The sequence below is a fragment of the Melozone crissalis genome, unplaced genomic scaffold (assembly GCF_028551555.1).
Source record: "Melozone crissalis strain CALT ecotype California unplaced genomic scaffold, PUWL_Pcris_2 ptg000019l_1, whole genome shotgun sequence".
Taxonomy (NCBI): Eukaryota; Metazoa; Chordata; class Aves; order Passeriformes; family Passerellidae; genus Melozone; species Melozone crissalis.
In genome coordinates, this window is record NW_026535797.1 from 13,842,429 (window position 1) to 13,866,056 (window position 23,628).

The following is a 23,628-nucleotide window of genomic DNA, read 5'->3' on the forward strand; positions in this document are numbered from 1 at the left end:
TGTGGATGTACAGCTGCCAACACCAAAACCAGACACAAGCCTCTGACAGCTGATCCCAAGGGCATTAAACACTTACAGTGTGATGTAATGTACATCGCTGAACCACTTCTGGTTCTGGACCAGCTCATTCACAAAATACACATTTATATACATTCACTTCTCAATTTTTATTCTATTTCTCGCATGGTCTTCAAATACAGTTTTACAGGTCTTTTTCTGCTACAGATACTGTTGATCTAAAACAGATTAATGAAAGTGGCATTCCAACCTTAATGAAAATTCATAACCATGAAAGATATGTCAACATATCACTTTACAATCCTAGAATGATGGTATTGGCCTGACATTCCATAGGCTTAGACAATTAACTTCTATAATAATAACAAATTCATAGGAAGAGAAAATGTGGCAACTCCTTAAAAGCCAAGAAATAAGGCCACAAGCATCCTATGCTGTAATGTTATGCATCCAGATGAAGTAAGTCGAGTCTGGTATCCATGAAGAAACAAAACTCTCCCACCTGGTAAATCAAGGTTATCAGCTACTCAACATGCACTCAAAGCTGTATAAAAACTAGTAGCATTCAGCTTGGACTTAATGAAATCCCACAGCACAATCCCATACCTCTCTCTAAAAATGAAATGAACTTGTTTCAACTTAAATACATCGCTACCGCATTAAAAATCATTCACATTCTGCAGAAAAAAAAAAATAAAATAAAAAGAAACATCTTGCACATGACTGCACCAGAAGGCCAAACACAGCATCTCCTTACAGGTTGCAGAGAGCATTACTGCAATCTTAATGCCATTCATTACAGGTTGCAAATCAACTTCTATGCAGCTGGAGGCTTGTAAGAGCAACCAAGCTTCCTTTGTGCACTACTGAAAAAACCCCAGGAAAATTTAAACATAAGATATAGACAGCTTATGGCAGCAGGTGGAAGAAACAAAGTACTGCAAAGTGCATACCACTGTCCAATCACCTGTCTGGGACACTGGGACTACTGCAAAATACCATTTCCATTAAATGATCCAACTACCTGAATACCAGGTCCCATATGACACCAGTTCCAGCCCATCACCAAGCATGTCCATCCTGGGTAAAAACATTAAACTCTTGGAACATTTAAAAGTAGATAACCATTTAAATAATGTGTAAAAATGTGCTTATTGTGGCATTTCTTATAGAAAAGTTATTTGATACAAATGTGCAGGACTTGAAGACCCTGATTTAATCAAACTAGTACGAACAGGCTTTGAAACATGGTGACTCTTCCAAGGACAAATCCCAGCTGTGGGCCAGCTCTCTCTCCCTCTCACCATCTTTCATCCATAATCCCATGTGAACGTTACCAAAATTAACGGGTTCAGCAAAGCATCCTGTGAATTGCTGTTTCAGTCCCAGGAGAATGATACCCTCGAGCAGTGACAAACTGCAATCTGAAGGAAGGGTCATTGGGATCTGCTCCCCTCTCCCAAGATGGTCAGTACCTAGCCCTGGATATGAGGCACAGTAAGAAAGGTCAGTGCTGAGGACAGACTTGTTCTCGATTGTGGTTTTAGGTTTTTCAAAAGTGCCATCTTGGACCTATACCATTTCACTTTTCAAAAGAAAAAGTTACAAAAACCAGTAAACAAAAAGTTAGTCAGCATACATCTAGGTTTATATACACTGAAATTTACAAGTTTGTCATTGAGTGACTTCTGCCACAGACCACTGCACATTTGTCCCTAACAAAACAAAAAGCTTGAACCAATGGTCATTAGAAGTGACAACGGGTCATTGCTTTATCAGCAAGCATAAAGGTAGTAAAAAATAGAACTGTAACTACTTATCTTTAAAAATGCTGATTGACACAAGCAACCCCTCCCATTTCTGCAACCTGCAATTGCACATCCTGCTCTATGACAGAGAACAAAACCTGCATCTTTATAGGCATTCTGCCAGAGACCAATTTTCTGTTGACACTTGACACAGAGAACTGTCATCAACCACAGCACCGACTGAGAGGGATTCCTCTGAGAAGCTATAGCCCATGCAAGATTCCTTGGCACTTCACACAGGACCAGGAGAGGACAGGGTTTCTCTTTGTTTAACAACGTTTTCAGCAGCATTATCCCCTTCCAACAAATGACAGTCTGAATGTGTGATGGGTGATTTTCGCATAGCCCCTTTTACCAAGCTGGCTTATTGCTGGCTTTGTGCAGTTAGACCATATGAAGATCCCCACCACTACCTGCCCAGCTGTTAAGGGTCTACAGTACTGGAACAGTTCACTGTCAAGCACTTCAAAGGCTTCTTCCAAGGATAACAACATCCTTTGGAAATCCTTCCATTTTAGCAATTTCAAAACAACCCAGCTTGCTGTAAAATTCCAAGATTCTTTTATCATCTGGTCTCACTTCACAAAAAGCCCCACGGGAGCCTGAAGAAAGAAAAGAAACAAAATACTGTAGGAGAAGAGTTATCATAAAAAGCACAGACATCAAATATTACTAGAGTTCCCACCAATTTCATGAGGTAAATCAGTGATCCAATTCCACACGGAGCATAGTGGCCAAGAGTTAAGATTTATGCAGCACAGCTGACCATCCCCTAAGGGGAGTACACACTGCATGCATCCATCAGTCTGAACAAACCCTCTGCACACCTTTCACTGCACACAAAAATATCTGATGTTGGCTCCAAAAGCAGCATTGCAGGAAGGCACCAAGTGGCATAAAGGAAGTGTGAGTGTGAGGTGCACAGTCAGGGCAGGCAGCCAAGCACTTCCCATACTGAAGGTTTGGTAACTACCCACCAGTGCACACAGCCAAACTTTAAAACAAGCATCATTACCAATGCCAGCAGGAAAAATACAGACTTTTGTGCAGTGTTCAAGATGTAAAGATGTGTGCTCTCAATGCCAAATTGCTCCCTCAGTCCTGCCTATCTTCTAATTTGCAGGATAATGGCTAAAATGAAAAGCTCCCTTTTTCAAGGCAGGAACAGAAGTTAGCTGTTCAAAAGCTTTTGCAATTATTTACCCAAATCTTCCCAAGTTTGCCTTGCACCCTAGAAATGACATGTAGTTAGGAAACAAGGAATTCCAAGTGCAAGAAATTTACCATTAGCCTTTAGAGAAGAGAGCAGGCAGGCCATCATACTCTTGGCCACACTTGGATCTGTCACTTTTTTGTGGATATCAATCTTTATCAAAGATGGGAAGTTAGCAAGGAACGATTCTGGCAATACTTCTTGTTCTTCATGGAAGCTTAGCATTATTTTCTGAAAAGAATATTAGAAACAGGTATTTAATAATTATCCAGCTTTTCATTTTCATTCATCTTTATCAGGGGAGACTGTTTTGCTCATGGAGTGTACCCCCAAACCAGCAGGCTTTTCAGCTACACCTCCTGATGGCTACTTAGTTCCTCATCTGCTGAACTGCAGTCTGTACTGTCTAGACAAAAACACTGGCTAGAAAAGCTGCTCAGACCATCAAAGGAGGCATGCAAAGCTCCTTCTCAGTGACCCATACTTCAAGTGAAGGAAAACACAAGCCAACACAGAACCAGCAGTTTGCACACAGATACTTATTTCTTTGCCTTTTTAATGGGCAGTTTTAGGCTGCCTTGCACCATTTACAGCTGTCACACTCCACAAACAGCTCAGATTTTCACACCAAAACCAAGTGCTCTTGAATTTGTTTTCCCTACTTAAACTGGTAAGATTTTCAGTGCTCTACCTGCAGCATGGGGAAACTAACACTACATTCTGCAGTAGAACAGAGCAGGAGCAATACTTTACTTTCAAAATGTAATTTTCTCCAGATGAAGGTGCTTTACATTTACTGCATGGATTACTACTCAAGTACACCTCATGGGTGTATTATAGCACATAGCTGTATCTGACTGCCAATGAATAATTCTACTGTCTCCTTCTGATACATCAGATGCTTTAATACATGCTCAAAGTCTTCAAAAAGGTGAAAAAACTGAATTTCATGTGAGCTCAAAAAAACAAAGACCCACTTTGCAAAGACTTCAGCATATAGTTCTGATCTCACAGCTTATACCAACCTCTGCTTCAGACAGCTCCTTGTCACTATTTGGTTTAGTATATTTTTCTTGCATGAAAGGGATCCAAGACATTTTGCATTTCTTAATGAAGGGTGTTACATCAACTGTTCCCAAAGCATAGCCACATATGCCATCCTCATCTTCTAAGACAAAGCAGTAATCCAGGCTGAGGGTGAGCAGACCTCCAACTAACCTGCAGAAAAAAGGTGCAAATTTAGTCAAAAGAAGGTGTGCTTGACCAAGTATGTCCTTCAGGTTCCACAGAGGAGACACCAGAGTCAACCAAAGAAGTTGAGTCCTCCAGTCATGGAATTAGTTCCAACAAAGCACTAACTGACTGATCAGCTGTCAAAACTTAGCTATGAGCAACATCTGCACCTCAGGATTCCACTGCTTCATTCCATACACACTACTCTTCAGCTTTTGCTCTTAGTTGCTCTGCTGCCATTATTTCCTTGCTTTCATAACTGCCTTTGGGTATTGTTTGACACCAGTTACACATCCTTTCTTAAGTGCCTTTCTGCCACCCAGAGCAGACTCTCTATAAAATTCTGTCTAAAATAAACATCTAAGACAAAAAAAAAAAAAATCCACTCAACGTAGCTAATTTTACAGCTCATTTTTAATGCCCCATTTTTTTCATCACTTATCCTTTTAAAAAGTTTGTACATGTACTTCAGAAAAACTTGAGGCACTTGGCTGGGAGACTGCACCTCAAAACCTGTCAATTCTATTTTAAGAACTACAGTAGGTCATAAAAAAAAGCAGAGGATAACTACAGACTATGGACACTCTCATTATACACTTTCACAAAATCTGAAATAAGACACTGTGATGCACACCTTTCAGAATACAGAGGCTTCAGCTAAATTTATTTTCTAACTCCTCACTACAGGCAACCAGCACATGAACTGAGACATAAGTGTCAACAGCTTCTTTAAGAAACCAAGACCCCAATTTCCTGAGAGTAAATTATTTTATCTACTCTAAATGCTCTTTGTATTCCTCCCACACACAATTCTAAAAATTCAAATTAAATACACTATCAGGACTTCATCCTTCAGAACCACCTCTGCAGGACACTTGCTGCTAATACATACTTGTCTCCAATTAAATCTGGTAAACTATGGAAGGGTTGATCAGCTCCATCAGCATACATTTCTCTGCAGATCTTATATACAGATGCCTAAGAGGAGAAAAGAGATTATTTCAATTTAGCAGTCACATTCAAAAGAGAGTATGTCATTAACAGCTGCACTGTAACCTAGTACTGACAGGCACCCAGTCACCAGAGATCAAAAGCATCCATCTATGCCAAAGGCTGGCATTCCCTCCACCTCCTCCCTGAAGGTAACTCAAAGTTGCCTTCAAAAACATCGCAGTTAAATTGGATGGCTGGGAAGGAAAGGCTGGAGGGCAACCTCCTGCTCTTGTAACAGCACCAGATTAATTCTGAGGGTCAGATACCGAAACACTCAGTGAAGACCACCATCACTGCTACAAAGTCCCTTCACAAATCCTCTGCTGCTCCACTTAGGCAACTCATCTCTGCAAAGGATAGATACATCCTGCATGTTAAAAGGCTTTCATCTGGAACTCTTTAAAAGAGCAAATTTGAATTAGTCACATCTTAAATAAGAAATTTCACCTTTTTTTTAAACAAAATTCTTTGCATTTGACACTTTCTTCCTTTAGTTAAAGAGTAACTCCTCAGAAAAAATACTGTTTATGACTGCATGCTTAGCTTCACCTCTAATTGCTAAGGTGGTTTAGAAATATCAATTCCATTTTCTACCAAAGAACAAGCTTAGGTGGAGTCCTGCACAAAGGTTTGGAAAAGGCTGCTTTACTGTTTGTGAGAACAACACAGGATAGAGCTGGCCCAGAACTGGCAGGAAAAGGAGTCTTCATGTCAGCCTAGTATGTCTGACTGGCTTCAAAGTTAAGACTTGTTTGAAATACTGCAAACTCAACCTAGAAATTCCTGTTTCATCTCAGTCTACCTACCAACACAAGATCTCAAGCTGCATTAACCCCTACATTGCTTAAACTGCATCCATAAAGAGTTAACTAACTATTGGCTGATACTTCACTATTCTCCATACCATCTAACAGGAAAGAAACTACACTACAGATCTATTCAGAAAACAGAAAAGGTGAAAAGCACTAATCAAAAATGACTAATGGAATTTTCCTGATTTTGAAGTATCAAACACTCCAAAGCAGATCTGACAACATTCTTTTGAAATCAGAACAAAAAGCTTCCAACTGTAACTAAAATGGTATGAATGGCTGAACCATGATGCCATTTTTCAGCTCCATTTTGAGATGCAGTATCAATGTTCTGCCTATACAGCTCTGCAAATACCAGCAGGTACCACAATAACCACTGAGTGAAACAGGCATACACACCCACCCTCTAAGCTTAATTCACTGGATGTTTCCCTGCTGCAAGAATTCTTTTACCAGCTGGACAAATTTAACTTGTCTTTCATAAATAAGGAAGGCACTCACAGATTTAAAAGGGTGAGGGGGTGGGAGGCTGGGAATCAAGCTGTGGGTGTACACGAAGTGCTGCACAGCATATTGCTGAACCAGAGGCATATCATTTAACCTCAGTTCTGTGAGCTAGCATTTGTACTTTGTGCAAGACATCAGGACATCTGCTTCATTAGGGAAAAGGGGACTCAGCAATAATCACCGTTGCCATGAAAGAAAGTGCATCACTAAGAGCAAAAGTGACAAGTGTCAAAAGCAGTTACCTCATCTTTAGGGAAGTAGGGCCGTATGGTGTACACTTTGGAAGTGGGTGTTAATGGAGGTGGTTGAAAAAAGAGGTCATTTGCCCCATCAATAGGCAGCAAACGCTGTGAAAACAAAATATTTAATGTAACTGTATGAACAACAAACCCCATCACTCTTGGGTGTGCACTGCAGACTCCCAAAATAACATTTGCTACTTGCTACCCCAAAAGAAGGTGGGGTTGGTATGCTTTACAAATGCAAAGACCTTATTTGAATAGAAAATATCCAATTGGTGTTCTAAAATATGCAATTGAAACAGCACATTAAGAGTCTGTTAATCTTAACTGCTTTAAAAACTTTTTACCAATCATATCTACACTGTCTAAGAACACAGAATGTCAGGAGGAAAGGTTTGGTCTGAAGAGGGTTAACTGGCCAGAGGAGACGCTTTATCCCAAAAGCAATGCGCTGATTCAATTTGCTGCGCGCAGAGCACCTGTGAGGGGGGAAAAGTACAGCGCCTGAAAAATCCATGAACAAATGTGCACATGGTACAAACAGCGAGCTAGGAATACTGGCCAATCGAATTCCTCGCAGTAAAGCACAGTACAGCATCATTTCCAGAGGAACCAAAATTTGGAGGACGATCCCTTTTGCTCATGGAATTCCCATTGGCAGACAAGCATGCGCGCATTGTGCAATTGCGGGCGCAGGTAAAAATGCTGTGCGACCTGCAAAGAAACAATGTGAAATGTACAACTAAAGCCGCTGCGCTTCGCATGCGCGTGGGACAGGCAGCATCTCCTTGAGAAATTACTGTAGAAAGGGGAGGAAAATTATTTTAAACCAAGCTGTAAGGCTAATGGGCTTTGGACCAGAAAGCCTTCGGCAGACCAATCCTTCCAGACCTCTGATGTGCAACAAAAGGTTTCTCATAAAACAAAGAAAATGTCATTCAGTTGTGAAGTCATATTGATACCTGGAACTCTCCTGCTAGACCACCTCTAAAGGCCCAGGGTTCTTGGTCTCCACTTAAGAACTGTGCTGAAGATTGACTACGACACCCTGTTGAGATCAGATCCAAGCGGAGAATGTTACGAGAAGGGGGATTTCCTGGGTGTCTTACATGTCCAAAAAGCTAACATACACTTGTGGAAAAAGCTCTCTAACTGAGCTAGAATCCAGGGCTTGGGGAAGGGGAGGGGCTGTAATAATGTATAATTTATAAAGCTTTTGTGCTTATGCACTAAGTGGGGTATTTCGAATTTTTGATTACCTGTAACAGACAGGTGAGACAATTCAGCTACACACTTCATTCTAGACCAGAAGGCACAAGAATGGTGCCCTGCAGAACTATGCAGACTTCCCACACATTTTGTAGATTTTTTTTTTTTTGGGGTATTTGTGTCAGAAACATTCATTTAATCTATGAAAATCTGACATCTTGGAAGCTATGTGGCTCAACAGATACTACCATAAATTTTAGATCAAACAAATGCCATTATCACAGCCCCTGAAAAAAAAAAGGACCTTTCTGAAGTCACATTTTAGTACTGATTGTTTCTAATCTTGTCAGAAAACTAGGACTAGCAATATATGTAAACAGTCTGGAACAGATCAGGCAGCCAGGACAGCTGCATGAAACCGCAGGCTTGCAAGAGACTACACAGATTTACATAATCCAGGCCACACCTTCACAATATCGTTGGCACATTAAAAAGCTAAGTAGTGTTAACTGGAATCAATTTACAATTTAACTAATACACCTTGGTGGCCACTACTAGCTTTGCTTTTTGTATATTGATTTTAATTTCCACAAGCATACTGGATGCACCAGGGACCCTGCTGCTCAACCAGCAGCAGCAGGCCCACTGCAGTGCTTAGCTTTAGCCTGCACTTGCTTTAGAAAAGAAGCTTCCATTGGCTGTTTGATTTTTAACACCGTTCTGCCAGCAAGGCAGTGCAGCCTTCACCAAGTAAGATAAATGACAGCTCTGGAGAGACAAAAAAGCCAAGTGGTGGCTGGAGTGGAGATCTCAACTACCTGCCTAGTTTTCTGACAAGAGGAGCAGCGCAAATTCTCTTTTCCTTTTGTGGACAGCAATCTACCTCCTGTTCAAGTAACAGTCTCAGATCAGTACAGACAAGTATGTTGTGCTAGTCAGAGAGTCCCAAAGTGTGCCAAGTTTGACATTCATGTGAGTTTAGGAATATAGGTTCAATATAAACTATCCTAAGTATGGTAAATTTCAGATATAATCCAAACATCAGAATTCAAATTTGGTTCACTCCCACATTTTAGAATTCTCACATAAGAAGAGATCCTTCCCAAAGAGATTTAGTCAAAAACTTGGAAGACAGTATCTGTCTGTCCTTTGAGACTACAACTTAACTAGCACTTCCAATAATTACAGTAAAGAGCTGTGTGAATGAAGAGCTGTATAAATGAAAATCATAGTTAATGCCTGAGTCGCTGCGCAAATGTGACTTCAGTTCATGCCTGCTGTACATCTAATCTATCTGAGCTGCCTCACAGACAAAACCTTTCCATTTTAATTAATTAATGACGACGCGCTGTGAACATCTGGCGCTGTCCATCCCATAGCAGCAGAAACTTGTGCTGAGGATTCTCCCATCTGTACACAATGGGGAAGAAGACAATAGAAGTCATTAGTAATCCATAGTACTGTACAGCCACACTAATTTAAGGGACTGAATGCTAGCTGGACTTGGGAGGAGAGGTGAAAAAAGTGAACATCCAGTGGACCATTGAGCACACCACTGTGAAAACTAACTTGTTTGGATTTGTAATGTACTTGACTTTATATAATGAGGTATTTTATCAAGGACCTTTACACTGTATTTACACCAGTGATAAAACACAAGCTGAAGACAAAAATGGCCCCTCTCACAGAAGCACTGTTAGCATAAGAGTATTCAACTGTACAGGTGAATAACCTTTAATTTTTCAACTAATACCAGTGTGGGTACTGGAACAGAACAGTGCCAAAGTTAACAGAGTTGGTGTTTACTGAGTTGGCTTCTGCTGTGAACCACTCCAAATATTTTATGCACTTAGAGACTTGAACCTAACTTTACAGGGACACTGAAAACAATTTCAGCTGAATTTAGTACAGTCTGATAATTCTGAAATGCAGTCTGCATTGGGCCCTTGATGTTTTCAAAGACTACAAAAACCACTGTTCCCTTTATAGAGCTTTGGCCTAGAGTTGTAAGCAGATTAAGTTATCAAGAAGAGAGCATTTTGTCTAGCTAAATGTCTACATACAGCAAGGATAGTAAAGTTGGAGGAGATGTGTCACACTTAAAAATGCACAAACTAAGGCTTTAAAAACAGCATGAAGTTGTTCAAGTAATGTTAACATACTACAATGCTGCTGAGTTTTCCTCCCCCATCTGGTTTTCTTCTCTGTGCTTTGCAGAAGGCAATCTTAAAAGCTCTCTTCTTTATCAACTATGAGTTTAGAGATCAGATATTTAATAAGCACAAAACGCAGGAATTTGTTAGACATAGAACAAGTTGATGATTTAATAGGTCTTCTCTGTCCCTGTTTAAATCTGTCAGTATTTAAGAATATAATTTAAAGACAATCCAAACACTAGGATTAGACCAAGGTTGTGTAATGGTTAGCCACTGTGAGGTTTGTGACAGCTACAGAAAGTGTGACTTGAAACCATCAGCTTTGCTGTCTGCTGTGTATATCAAGCAACTCCACAGCATATTCCTTACAGATGGATTGAAACCTGAAAGTGAAATGAGGTGACTAGAATTACCCAGGCCATGCTGGTGCTATTTGCCAACTCAGGATCTCTCAAAAATCTTTCAGGAAAAAAAGCAACAAAACAAAACAAAGTGCCACACATTAAAAAAAAAAAAAAAATACTGTTTCAAGATCATTTTAAGTCTCAGACTAAATCTGTCCAGAGAGCTCCACAATTTCCATCCATTATCAAAAACTAAAATATAGATTAAAAAAAAAAATTAAAAAATCAGCAATTTGGAAAGTGTTTAAAGGAAATGATTTTGCACCAGAATAGCCTTATGCTAAAGCTCGCATGCGCACAGGGGCTGGGAGGATCACCTTCCTCATGGCCAGGCCCATTGAAAGGTCTGTTGAAGACAGCAATAATGTTATCAAGACAGAGCAAACAGCAGATGGCTGAGGTGATCACATTTCGTAGTGTCATTTCCAATCAAAGATCGGGGCACCCAAGGAGTTACATGGCATAGTCCAGTGTGCATTCAGTCAAGAGTAAGTTAAAGTCAACACTTACGTGTCAGATGAGATTCAAGTTTCATTAGCCCAAGAAGAAAATCAAGGTCTCCAATCTTAAGCATCCAGCAGACTTCACTTTTAATAGCAAAGCAAACTCACTGCAAGCATTGCTTCAAATAGCAAGACAGGAAAACCTTTAAAACAGGGTCAAACGAGACCCTCTGTCCAAGAAAACACATTCACCTAATGCTTCAGTTTTCCCCGTGGGCTAATTAAAAACACAGATATAAAATAATCTATCTGGGATTATAATGGCTCCCAATGCACCTACCTAACCACTGCACAAAAGATTTCACCATTGACATAATACTCTTGATATCCCAGACGTAGGAGTACATGTCATAAAGGATTGTCCTGTTGGCACAATTGGAGAGGCGAGTGAACATGCCCATCACCAAGCTGCACATCTCTTCAAACTTGGCTGCTCGGTTACGCCATTCTTCTATCTATGAGAAAGATCCACAAGATCAAACACAGGCTCCTGGAGAGGAGTGGTACTCTAAATATGGAGAAAGACTACACAATTCACTATTTCTTTTTACCAAGAGGGACTACCACACCACAAATGACTCACAGATAGTCTCTATGGCTGTTAGAAGTGAGGCCAGTACAGGGAACACTGGTCAAATGCAGATACTAGGCTGCCTTCACAGCTGCTTGGCACTACAGGGCTTAAAACAGTAGATTCCACTGGAGGAGTCAAAATTACTGTGACCTGTGGTTCATTACACACTACCCTTCAGGTCCTACTAAGTAGAACACTAAATAAAGTTGCTTGGAAACAAACAAAACACTAGATAAAATTGCTTGGAATTTTGACATAAAAGGAGAGAAACAAGATTTGCACTCACTTTTTCAGCATCCTTTCCTTTGCAATTTACGCTGACAACACTGCTGTTTGCTCTAAGCCACTGGAATTCCCTCAGCATCTGTGCACCTTTGGGTCCATGTTCATAAGGAAGGTAAAACAAGTCAGCAAGAAGCTGTAAGTCCTCTAAAGTCACTGGTTCTACTGCATAAAGAGGCTTTTCATTCGGCCCAGGCACAAAATGTTCTTTGTTAATTTGCTCATCAGTCTGCATAGGTGCAATGTCACTACCAGAGTCCTCCTGCATAGACATCTCTGGAGACTTTGACTCAACTATACTCTCCTTATCTGTATCCATTGGCTTCAGCTCCTCTGCCATCTTGGCTTCAGCAATATCTGTCAATATCTGGTTTGCATTCTTGTCTGCATCATCTTGTTTTTCCACCACCATGTCCATTGGTTCCTCATCAGATTGCTTCTTCTCCTCCTCCTTGGCCAAGGCTGGTGAGTCACTGCTCAGTGCCGCACCCTGGCTCATGATGGGCTCCTGGTACACCGTGGTAACCACTGTTGCTGCATTTAAAGAGGATGGTGCCACCAGTGGCCCGACATCCCCTACAGAGGTTTTAGCACCACTGTGGGCCACTTGCCTACCTGAGAATAAAAAGAAACAAGTTTAGTTTTCAGTACCTGCCAACTAACATTCAAATCAGCAACTCCTGCAAGTGATGGATGTTTTTGTTACCACAGCATCCCATCAGCACAGCTTCCTTTTGGTACTTTGCCTGTTCACTTCTGTCAATGTAACTCTAACTATTGACTTTGAGCTTTGCAAGTTTCCTTTTCACATAACTGGTAAGCAAAGATAGGATGAAGAAAAAGTTAGGAAAATTATTGAACATTTATTTTTAACTATGCCATCAGAATAAAAAGCTCTCCAAGTAACTATTTTTGCCTCCGCATCAAATGACTCGGTGAAGTTGTATTTGAATATAAAGGACAGCTCATAATAAAAGCTTAATACGATAAGCTGATGCTTAAATATTTCAAATTCAAAACTGTCTTTAACCTGGGGAAAATTGAGACATTCAAAACCTTACCAGATACAATCTTGGACAACATGCTCTAACTCACCCTCCCTGACCAAGGTCATTAGACTCAAGATATATCCCAAGCTCCCGCTGTACAAAAACAGGCATACAGTGCCAGAAGGAACTCAGCTGATTTATGCAGACAAACTTAGGAAAGTAAAACTATCTTAAAACAACTGGAAGAACAGGGAGTCTTCGGGACCAGGACTAGTTTTTACAACAATCCAACCTCAACTCAAAAAAAAAAATAAATCCCAACTGTACTTCCTATTCTCTCAGGTTCCACTGAAGCCTAGTAAGAACCAGGACTAGCAAAATCTGGACCCTTTCCAGCCTTCTATCAGAAATGCCAAAAGATAATATATCAAGATTGCTTCTGTTGATCAGTCAGAGCATTACAAGCACACTGCAGATCAAGCATTCTTACTTTTTAATTAAGGTTCCCCAGTTACTAAGGCAGAAAATATTTCCAGCAGAAGTGTATGAATTGCCAGGACCTGTAAAATATCTTCAATCTAAACACAAATACTGAACATCTAACATCTACCAGCCTCAGAATGATACCAAATCATACTCACTGCTGTATTGCTGAGGTACTCCAAACTCCTGTAACCATTCTGTTAAGGCCAACTTCAGGGCCATTTGTGGGCTGTAGAGAACATCTGTTTCAATATCTTCATCACTCCCCTCATTTTCCAATTTAATCTGGATTGAAACCGTGCTGTCTTCAGTATCAGCTACAGAGACAAATTTTAAAAGTTATCATGTTAGTTTAATTTAAAATAACAAGGCATTCAGTAACTCAGGGGCTCACTTGACAAAAAGGACAAGTTACTAGATTCTAATTAGAAAAAAAATGAAAATTATGGTCACCACCAATGTCAACACAGAAACCAGACATTGGCATTCAGGGTATCTTCTGATCTGAACTGCTTCTATTCCAATTAAATCATATCCATGGACACATTTGAAACTTGGGTGTTAAACCTGTATTCCAAGAGCATTACTTACATAACCAGACTAAGAAATTCTTTGATACCATGTGCTACAGATATGCCCCAGGAAGTCAGTAAAGCAAGATCATTATCTTTCAGGCAACTGCCATTTACTCATGGAACAGAAAAGGCTAGGTGATCATAAGAAGAAAAAGTTGGTGAGGAAGAGAGAAAATCATTAAAACCACAGAGAATTGGAATGATTTATATGGTTAAGCACAGATCCAGCAAACAGTTACACATACTTACTCATCACCACATCTTTTCTCACTCCATTCATGTTAGACTTGTACCAGGTTGCAAGCGTGTGAATGGCAACATAATTGGCTTCAAATTCACAGTTTGGATTGGTCAGAACTCCCTTGAGTCGAGGGATGAGCTCAGTTGACCGACCCTTGTAAGGCCCAAGAAAAAGCCTCTTCTGATCATAATCATTGGCATGAATGTTATCCCAGATAACTGGGGCTCTCCTGATGATCTTAGAAACCTCTTCAATGGATTCTACCGGAATGTCTTTGGATACAACTTTCGGACCTAAGCAGGAAAGAGGATGATCAGAGGGCTTTGCATATACTCCAAGATTGAACCCCCAAGTAGCTGGACAGTTTAGTTTACAAAATACTTATGAGAAAATACTTAACACCAGCAAAATAAAAGAAACAAGCTATCAATCTTTACCTGTCCATAACACTTCAATTCCAGGGAGCAGTTTTTCTCCTACAGTCCGTAAATACGGAGACTGGGCAACATTTGGGTAACAGAAAGTTCCACAGTACTCTGCACAGGAAAAGAGAATGTCACTGTCATTAGAAGGATGCACATGTGTGACAACATACCCAATTGTCCCACAAACACATTGAGAGAATACCACCCTTGGAAATAAAAAACATTTATAAAATTAATCAAGTAAGGCCCAAAAGTCTAAAGTATAAATAAAAAGGACATTATGAATGATATTCTGCATAAATATCAGAAACAAATGGTAGTGAATTATTTTAAATTGCTCAAATGTCAAAATTAGGAAAAAGTTAATCAAGTCCTTAAGTACAAGGCCTGTTACAGCAGATAGTATCCAAGAGAATGAGAAAACCCCAACACTCATTACAAAGTGCAAATATCTAAAAACTGTCACACTGGAACATATATCTCTAAAGTTAAGGTCTGCAACAGAACCACAGTGTAAGAGGATAAACTAAAAATAGTTTTTGATAAAAAAAGCAACTCAGTGACTAGTGAAGTGAGCAATCTTATTAAAAATAGGAACCAGTGACAGCCATAAGCACAGACTACCTCTACTTTAAAAAATCTTAGAAACTAACAACCTGCTAATTCAAGAAGCAAAGATTTCAGTTCAAGTTAGGAAAAAATAAATTTTCCATTAGCCTAATTCTCAGTTCAAACTTCCTGAACTGTTCTATCAAGCTGCCTTATTTGCTTGGCATTGAACCTTTCAGAGATTTATAAATTTGGAAAAATCTTGGCATACATCTGAATAATCAAACTTTGTACATCAATTTCTTCAATCAACCTCAAAATACTCCTTAAGGCAGTTATTAAATGTTAAACCAGGTTTTCAAACAGTAAGGTAACAGTCCCCCTCCTTTAAGGCTCAATGAAAATATTCTGCTTGTTTTACCTGTAGGACAGAAAAGGAATGTGTCTGGTTCTCCTAGATATTGATATATTTCATTTGTGATTGAGACTTGAGCATGAGCAAAAGAACTGAAAACTTCTTTGTCTGCTGCACACATGTTGTGATCAATATCATCAAACAGCAGTGCAAAAGATCTGCAGCCAAACTGAGAAACCTAATACAAGAGACAAGAGTAAAATGTTTAATTTGTTAAATTATTATTCTTTCTTTTAATCAAACTGTAGGACTTTTAGATCTAACCTTAGAGACAGCTACAGGAACAGGGATATAGCTCTATTCACAATGAATGCCTGCCTCTGACCCATAACTCTGCTTTTCTCAAAGATTAGATCTTTAAAGACCTGCAATCTGTTCCGGTTTTAACCACCCAAAGCTGATCTCACAGGATGGACAGCTGGGAAAAAAGCTAATTCTGTAACAGCTCTTGGACAAAGGAAAAGAGTCAGGAGAACAAAGAAGATGGGCATGTCAGGTCTGCAAAGGCATTTACTGTGGGCTAGAGTTCTTCCTTTAGCAGTGCATCTTGGCTTCAAGATTCCGAAATACTCTGAAGACAAAAACGGCCTTCAGCATCCAATACAAGATGGGAACTTTTTTTAAAATCAAACTTAGCACTGGCTACTTTTGCAATGCAACTTGAACACATCCACTGGAATCATTCAGAGGCACCCAAACTAACACCAGTGCTGAAAAGGTTCAAGGAGCTGGTGAAAAGCTGCAAGAGTGAGCAAGGAACTGGAGCTTCCAAATTAAGCAGCACTGGAAGGGTGCCAAGCTTGTGTCGTCCTTACCTGGTCCAGCTTACGCTTCAATGTGGACACCTCTTTAGGATTGGAGAAAGTGATGTCAAGTCCAGGTGAGATTGCATAGATGAATTCTATTTCATGCTCTCGTGCAGCTGATATTAGAGTCATTAGCTGCTCTGGAAATCAAATTAAAATATTTCAGAAGGACTCAATTAAAAAAATTTCTCAGGGATCATCTAAAGTGTATTATAAAGTGCAGATACTTCTTTAATCATAATTAGAAAAAAGAATTGCTGGAATTTCTTGAAACTAACATAGCAAAGAACACCAAATTATTTGGAAGATTTTTCAGCAATTATGCCAAAAGGAATACAACAACTGTCCTTGTATTCTCATTTTCCATATTAAAATTTATATAAATATTTTAAAAGTTTTCTTTATCTCAATGCTGTGAGACAAATATGGACATAGTCTGTTTCCACAGTACATACATCAACAGTTCCAGAATTATTACTCACTTTTCCCACACATACTAACAATTTATTGCAGTAATATCACCCCATGTGACAGAGGTTCACACACCACTCATATGACTGAAGCTTGGGCACATGAAAAAGTGGGGTGTAACACCACCACGTTACTACTTCATGTGCAGAAGTAGTTTCCTTAAGAAACAAACTTGCAATTGAATTTTTCATAGAATGAATAAATGTTTTTTATAATATGAATAGAATGAATAAATATTTTTAGCATATTTAACAATCTCTGCTGTTATTAGATATTACCTTGCAGTATCCTGTATTTTTCTGCATTGATCCAAAGAGGCATCCAAGAAGGATTAATTTAAAGAGAGTCTAATTTTTCCCCTCACCCAAGGAAAACTATAATCCCTTCAGTCTAATAAACCATCCTAAATCTCATAAATGACATAGGTGGATAAAACAACTCACACTAGCATGAACAGATCTTTTATGTTCTGACTAATTGGTCAAGAGCTGTTTTTCTAACAGGTACTCTTTTCATTGAGACAAGGATTTAATGAATCACATAAAAGGACATGCTGTTTGCTCATCAATCTTTTTTTCCTTTCCTAAAGCAAATAATTTCTACTACAAAAAATGTTCAAAAGACATTCAAGAGCCAGAGGAATAAGTCTAAGCAACCTTTCCCGTGACAAAAAATAAATCCTGTAAGACAAAGCCTTAAAAGCAGTTTCAGAAATCATCTGCAGTTATAGCTAAAAGAAGTAAATCCATGCTTGTTCCAAAGCTCCCATAAACACACCTGCAGGGTATTAAAAAGAGGCTTTCAGTCACCTTTGGGAATGGCTACTGTGATTAAACACACACAAGCATACATAGCAATAACCAATTCATTCAGAAATCTGCTTCTAGAAAGCACAGAGGAGAAATAAAGGCAATTACCTGCTTCCTCCACAGAGTACATTTCTCGCCAAAACATCCTGTGCTTGTAGTCATCCTTTGGAGCATACAGGTAGGTATTCAGTCCCCACTTCTGAAGCCTAAAAACACAGGAAAAAAGCCTTCCAATAGCCTACAAATTCAGGAATTCTGTATTTTACTTCATGCTATTCCTTTACTCAATCTGCTTTGTTTTTTTCTTCATTGAACATTGTGTTATTTTATTAAGTCACAATAACTTTAAGCACGAATTATATTGGACAAATTTGGTATATGCAAGATAAAAAGGTGAATACAAATCCCAAGAATACAGATATTAGGCAGCAAGTTGCTCTAGGTTAGAACAACAATTCTTTCCAGACTTAAGTGGAAGTTTATGATTACATTCCGATGGAATGTGCTGCAGTAAGAGGAAACATGACTTGCCTTCTAAAAAGTTCTTTCCTCTGCTCCATCACCCAAGGTCTTCCATAAAATCCTATGGGCAACAAGATTAGAATTATCCAGTTAGATTATGCCTGTTCCATGAAACTTTGTATTACAACTCACCATTTTCTTCCTCTTTTGCTACATTTGTCAAAAAGCTTCCCAAAGCAGAAAGGGAAAGAAAAATAGTTAGCATGAGGAAAGTGTTATAACCTAAAGTGATCTAAATTTTAAATGCAATTATAACTTGTTTTATCTCTTATGATCTAAGGTCTTATAATTTTGGCCACTGAAGCAATTAATTTTCAGAATGCAAACTGTGTTCCTGAGCATATGCCCTTGACAAGTCAAGTCAGCATTTTCATAGCAGCAGACTGAACAGTTATAACCTAATTAAACTACCACACCAGACACCTACAAAACAGATATGACTTTAAGGTGAACACTGAAAACACTTGAAAATATTTACCAGCTCAAAAATGCTTAACTGGTGGTACAGACTAGGATTTATATAAGCAGAATACATAAACACATATTGCAGAAGTTGATGTGTAATTAAAAAAAATGTGCAAGTGAGTCAACAAAAGGCTTGGGATTTTATTTCTTTTCTGTTTAATAGGATCTTTGTCAAAATTTAGTTGCAAAGTGATATTCTACTTTATCATTTCCACATTTTACAAGCTAATACTATGTCTGTGAATAATCATATATAAAAGCATCTACCCAAGTGATTGTAGAGTGTATTGAAAGTCATACAATTCCATGGAAATTGCAACTGCTTCTGGCTTTAAATCTAATCTTTCCATTCTAGAAACAATACTTGTTTAAAGCACTCTCAATGCCCTTTTAGTCAAGTCAACTCACTTAGACCCATGTGCAAACAGTTCAACCACAAGTAGGCACTTGAAAACAAAGCTTCAGCTTGCAGGCCCTGCAAAGACCAGAGACTAAAATAAAATGAAATTTAATAAGCTCTTCCTTCCAAACAGCACGGCCACTCAGTGATGGATGACACTACTAACACACAAAGCTCACACGTCCCCATACAACACCAGCTCAAAAGGTAAACTGTATCTTCATTGCCAAAGCTATTCACCCTTGTAAATCTGTAAATATTCAGTCTTATTGAGGACACAATCACCCTTCTACCTTCAAAAACTCCAAACTGGTACAACTGAAGACATTTTCTATATATTATATTTCAGTTACATGCTAAGTGTACAATGCTCTTTTAAGAAGCTTAAAACAAGAGGCTCAAGTTTAAGAATTATTCTCTCTAAGAGTGAGCTCAAACTGCCTGGCACCACAACGTGGCAAAACTGAGCAACTACTCCTCCTCACAACTGCCCAGTGCAACAGGGAACAACAAGAGAGAGCTGGGAGGCCTGAAAACCTCCCAGTTTACCTCACCCAGAAGGAATTTCTTATTTTCACTATAGTTTCCAAACTCTGACTGATGCTGCGCTGAGGAAACTCAGGAACTCTCAAAAGAAGTGAAATCCTGTGAAACCTAAAGAATTTCCCCTATGCCTCATAACTTCTTCATGACACTTTGCTTTATTTGTAATACTGCTGTTTCAGACCTACAAGCCTAAAGCAGAGCACAGCCTCCTATTAAAGAAAAAAAAAAAGAGAATCAGTTATCAAAAACTAATTAAATAAGGCTGAACAGAACTGGCTAATCTGCAGCAATACTTTTCCATCTGTCACATTTCTTAGGTTACTACTGTCACCAGCCAAGTACAATTCTTGGATCTTTCTCTCTAACTAAAAAAATCGACCTAGTTTTGTATTACTCCCTCAGGACTGTGTGTCAGGTTAATACAAAGTCAAGAGATTAAGCCAAAATACCTCATCCCATTACCACGCTCTCCATCACTAAAAGTCAGGACATCCTAGAGGCAGTGCACCAAAGCTTTGCATCCAGCAATCTCTTAGACCTTATTACTGTGCAAAACAGTGAATTTGGGAAGTGGCACACACTCTTCACACTCTTAGAGTGCACACCCAGTGTTTGGCCAATTGCCCTCTGCCTTTTCTACCAAGATCTAAAATCTCCATCTCAGCACTCTAACCTCACCACACCTTAGTCTGTGTTGACCACTACTTTATATTTAAGTATTTATCTACACTTCTGAAGTTAATTCCTGTTTTTCTCTTAACCCTATAATTCCCTTGAGTCACTAATGAGACAGATGTTTTCACTCACTACCATTTACCTCCTTCACGACACGTTTTTCTGTTGGTGGTGGTTTTTTGTTTGCCTTTTTTCTCAACACTCCCCTATTCCTTTTCTCCCATACACATATTATTGTCAGACTGGTAACTCCTAACCAGTGTTTGAAACCTTCTTCGGGCAGAGGCCATTTTCTCACTTTGTTTTGTGCACAGTACACTCAGGAACACCTGCAACAAAATATATGCTGAGGCAATCAACGATGTAACTAACATGACAAGAAAATTTATTATAGTATTCTCAGTGGTTCCAACAAAAGACCTGGATGAACAACAAACGTTCCAGGTGTATCAGCAGGAACATGAGAAAACATGTTGCTACAATCTGTGTTTTTCTTCACTGTTATGTGTCTCCAAAGCCCTTGATTTGGTATCTACCTTCACAGAATGAAGTCCATTAGCAGAAGAAAGGCATTTTTCTCCACACTGTATTCAAGCCCTACCAACTCACCTCTCATGGTCATATTTACAGAACCTGAACGATTTTTTAAAAAGATACAAACAGAAAACAGTCTGCAAAGCAGTGCAGATACTAACTTTGATTAACTGCCTGTTCCCCTCTCCATTCCATCTGCTAATATTTTTGTTTTCCTATTGGAAAATCATTATTGGTATGGGAAATAAACAATTTAAAACCAACCGTTATGCTGGGAATAAACCATTTTTCCTGCTGACTTTCAACCACCTACCTTAACTGACCTGTCAGAAATGCATTACTGAGAACTACAAAAAGTCCCTTTATTCTGCAGTTCAAGAACAATTTAAACATTTTAATGGTGCAACTATGCTACAAGACAGAGGATTATTCGACAACTAAAATGATACGATAAAATATGTTAGAGAACAAGGTGCATTTAATATCAATTACTGAGCAGAAGTCCACGGAAACACCTATTTCCTACTCAGGACTGAACGCGAGCCTCTGGAGCGCAGGAAGAGCACACACAGCCGAGATAATCGCGCGGTAGCTCTGCTCTCGCACTTCCCCCTTTGGACACGTAGGAGCAAGCGAGGCGCAGCACGGCCTCAGCCTCCCGGAGGAACCACGGGCGCGCTGGGTGCCGGGCCTGCCCTCGCCCCGCCGCACAGCTGCCATCAAAGGGCGCTCCCCTCTCCGCCACCAGCCCCGGGGGCAGAAGCCCCGCCCGGGAGCCGCGGCTCCTCCCCACCGTGGCGGAGTCCCGGCCAAGAGCCGCACGCCACCTCCCCGCCGAGCGGGCTCCTCCGGGCGGGGGAGGAGACGGCATAAGCGAAGCCAGCCGGGACCGGCCCACCCCCGTCTCTCACGGATACCGAACCCCCCCGTACGCCCTGTCTCCCAGGGGAGACCCCCTCTGAAAGCTCTCACCTTCGACGACTCCGCAGAGGAAGCGGCGGGAGCCCAGCGCGGTCTCCGTCTCGGTGTCGGTCTCCTCGCCCCCCGGGACCGGCCCTGCCGCGGCTCCCGGCGGTTCTAAGGGGGCGCCGGGCACGCCGGCCGGGTTGGGACTGCCCTGGGGCTCCTCCAGCGCCGCCTGCCCCTCCTTCTGCACCATCCTGCCGCCCGCCGCCAGCGCCGCCGCTCGCTGGGCCGGGCCGAGCCGAGCCGGGTCCCTGCCGTCCCCGCTCCGCGGCCCCTTTGTCTCCGCCGCTCCGGGGCCGCCGCCGCCGCTTCCTGTTTACGGGGCGCTGCGCCTGCGCGGGGAACCGGCCCCAACCGGTCCGCGCCGCTCCGCCCGCAGCCGCCCCGCTCCGCGGGACCGCCGCGGGGGCAGGGGAAGCGTGTGCCTCGGCGGGAAGGGAGCGAGGAACGCGGGCGGCCGGGACGGCGCCGGTGGAGCGGGAACAACGGGCTGGGGCGCGGGAGGCTCCTCAGGGAATGAGGCGGGCGGGCGGTGCGCGAGGTCTGCGCAGGCGCGGGGCGCGGGAGGTCGCGCACTGCGCGTGCTCGGCGGGGCCGGCAGCGGGAGGGGCGAGGCCGCGGCCGCCTCAGGGCGCTTGCGCAGGGAGGCAGCGCGCGCCCACGGCGCACGCGCGAGGGGCCGCAGGGACCGAGGGGGAAGCGGCAGTGGGGCAGCACGCATGCGCACTGGGGTTTGTGTAGGGAAGCGGCGCGGAGGGGGGAAGGAGGGTGGGGAGGGAAGTGTTTACCTCCGCTCTGCGCCTGCGCCCCGCGGCGCAGCGCCCCGGCGGGAGTGCGCCTGCGCGGGAGTGGAGGGCGCGCGGGCTCCCGTGAGACGCGCCCTACTTCTCGCGCTGCCGCGCAAGCGCAGCAGGGCCTGCTGGGGACAGCGAGCGGCTGAGGGGGGACAGCTGCGACCCTCACGGCACGGGCGATGGCACGCCCGGAGGTGTGTCCGTGCCTGGAAGAGGCCACGAGAATGCTGAAGGTGGGACGGTATCAGTAGATCAGAGGAAGGCTCTGAGGTCACACAGCGTCTCTCCTGCTGCAGCCGCAGGGGAGCACCCCAGGGCTGAGGTGGCCTCTCTTGTGACTGTGTGGGGACATTCCGGCAAGGCGATCCTGCCGGCCTTCCCAGCACTGAGGAGGCTGCAGCAGGTGCCAGCCGGCAAGGAACAAGTTAATAAAGAGCTGCCGCAAACCCCAGCTGGCGAGGAAGGGCTGGATAAGGCCTGCAGACATCCGGGCAGACACCTCACGTTTCAGCCACATTTCCGCTCATTCCCACTGACAGCAGCTCGGGCATGACAGAAACCGAAGGCGGCTCCGTTTCCGGCACCGGCAATGAGCCTTGGCCAAGGGGCATCTCTAGTTACCACCATCAGCGGGCCAAAGCTTTCAAGGAGCAAAAATAGAAATTGTACAGATACCCTAAATAGGAACCAGCTAAATTGTATTGACACACGAGCAGACTTTACAGAAGGGTTAGAGAGGAGAAATGCACAGAATCTGGGTGGAGAACGCACAGGACTTTCACGCACCTCCAGAGCTTGGTGATAACCACAGAGTCACAAAAGACCCTGAAGGGTGCTCATATCTCTGATCATGGCAAAATAATCCTACAGTAATAGTTCTCCCAGTGTTGCAATCTCATCCTTTTACAAAATGCTTGTGTTTCTAGGCAGTGTTCAGGGCGCTGGAGTGAATCACTGCCCCAGGCTGCATCAGCTGCCTCATCGAGTTGCTCAGCTGTTTTACCACATA

At 41.9% G+C, this 23,628-nt stretch overlaps 1 protein-coding gene across 1 annotated transcript; it reads right to left on the minus strand.

Moving 5' to 3' along the window:
• Positions 1–148: 148 nt before the first annotated feature.
• OGA (O-GlcNAcase) lies at positions 149–22,045 on the minus strand. The gene is made up of 16 exons (XM_054276819.1): positions 21,832–22,045; positions 18,249–18,300; positions 17,826–17,923; positions 16,447–16,577; positions 15,638–15,809; positions 14,680–14,778; positions 14,251–14,535; positions 13,585–13,743; positions 11,959–12,569; positions 11,379–11,553; positions 7,789–7,874; positions 6,827–6,931; positions 5,165–5,250; positions 4,065–4,257; positions 3,111–3,270; positions 149–2,428 (listed from the first exon to the last, which is right to left on the minus strand). The coding sequence occupies exons 1-16, from the start codon at positions 22,016–22,018 to the stop codon at positions 2,292–2,294; spliced, it is 2,736 nt and encodes a 911-aa protein (XP_054132794.1). The 5' UTR covers positions 22,019–22,045; the 3' UTR covers positions 149–2,291.
• Between the last annotated feature and the right edge of the window lie 1,583 nt (positions 22,046–23,628).

Bases quoted from the DNA above. Each gene is read 5' to 3' on its own strand.
- OGA (XM_054276819.1), bottom strand. From the start codon at position 22,018: ATGGTGCAGAAGGAGGGGCAGGCGGCGCTGGAGGAGCCCCAGGGCAGT. The intron at 14,536-14,679 runs GTAAAGATTGAT...TTTCCTGCTTAG, and splicing joins AATTGAAGTGTTATGGACAG to GTCCGAAAGTTGTATCCAAA. The intron at 6,932-7,788 runs GTATCAATATGA...TTGTTTTCACAG, and splicing joins GTCTAGCAGGAGAGTTCCAG to CGTTTGCTGCCTATTGATGG.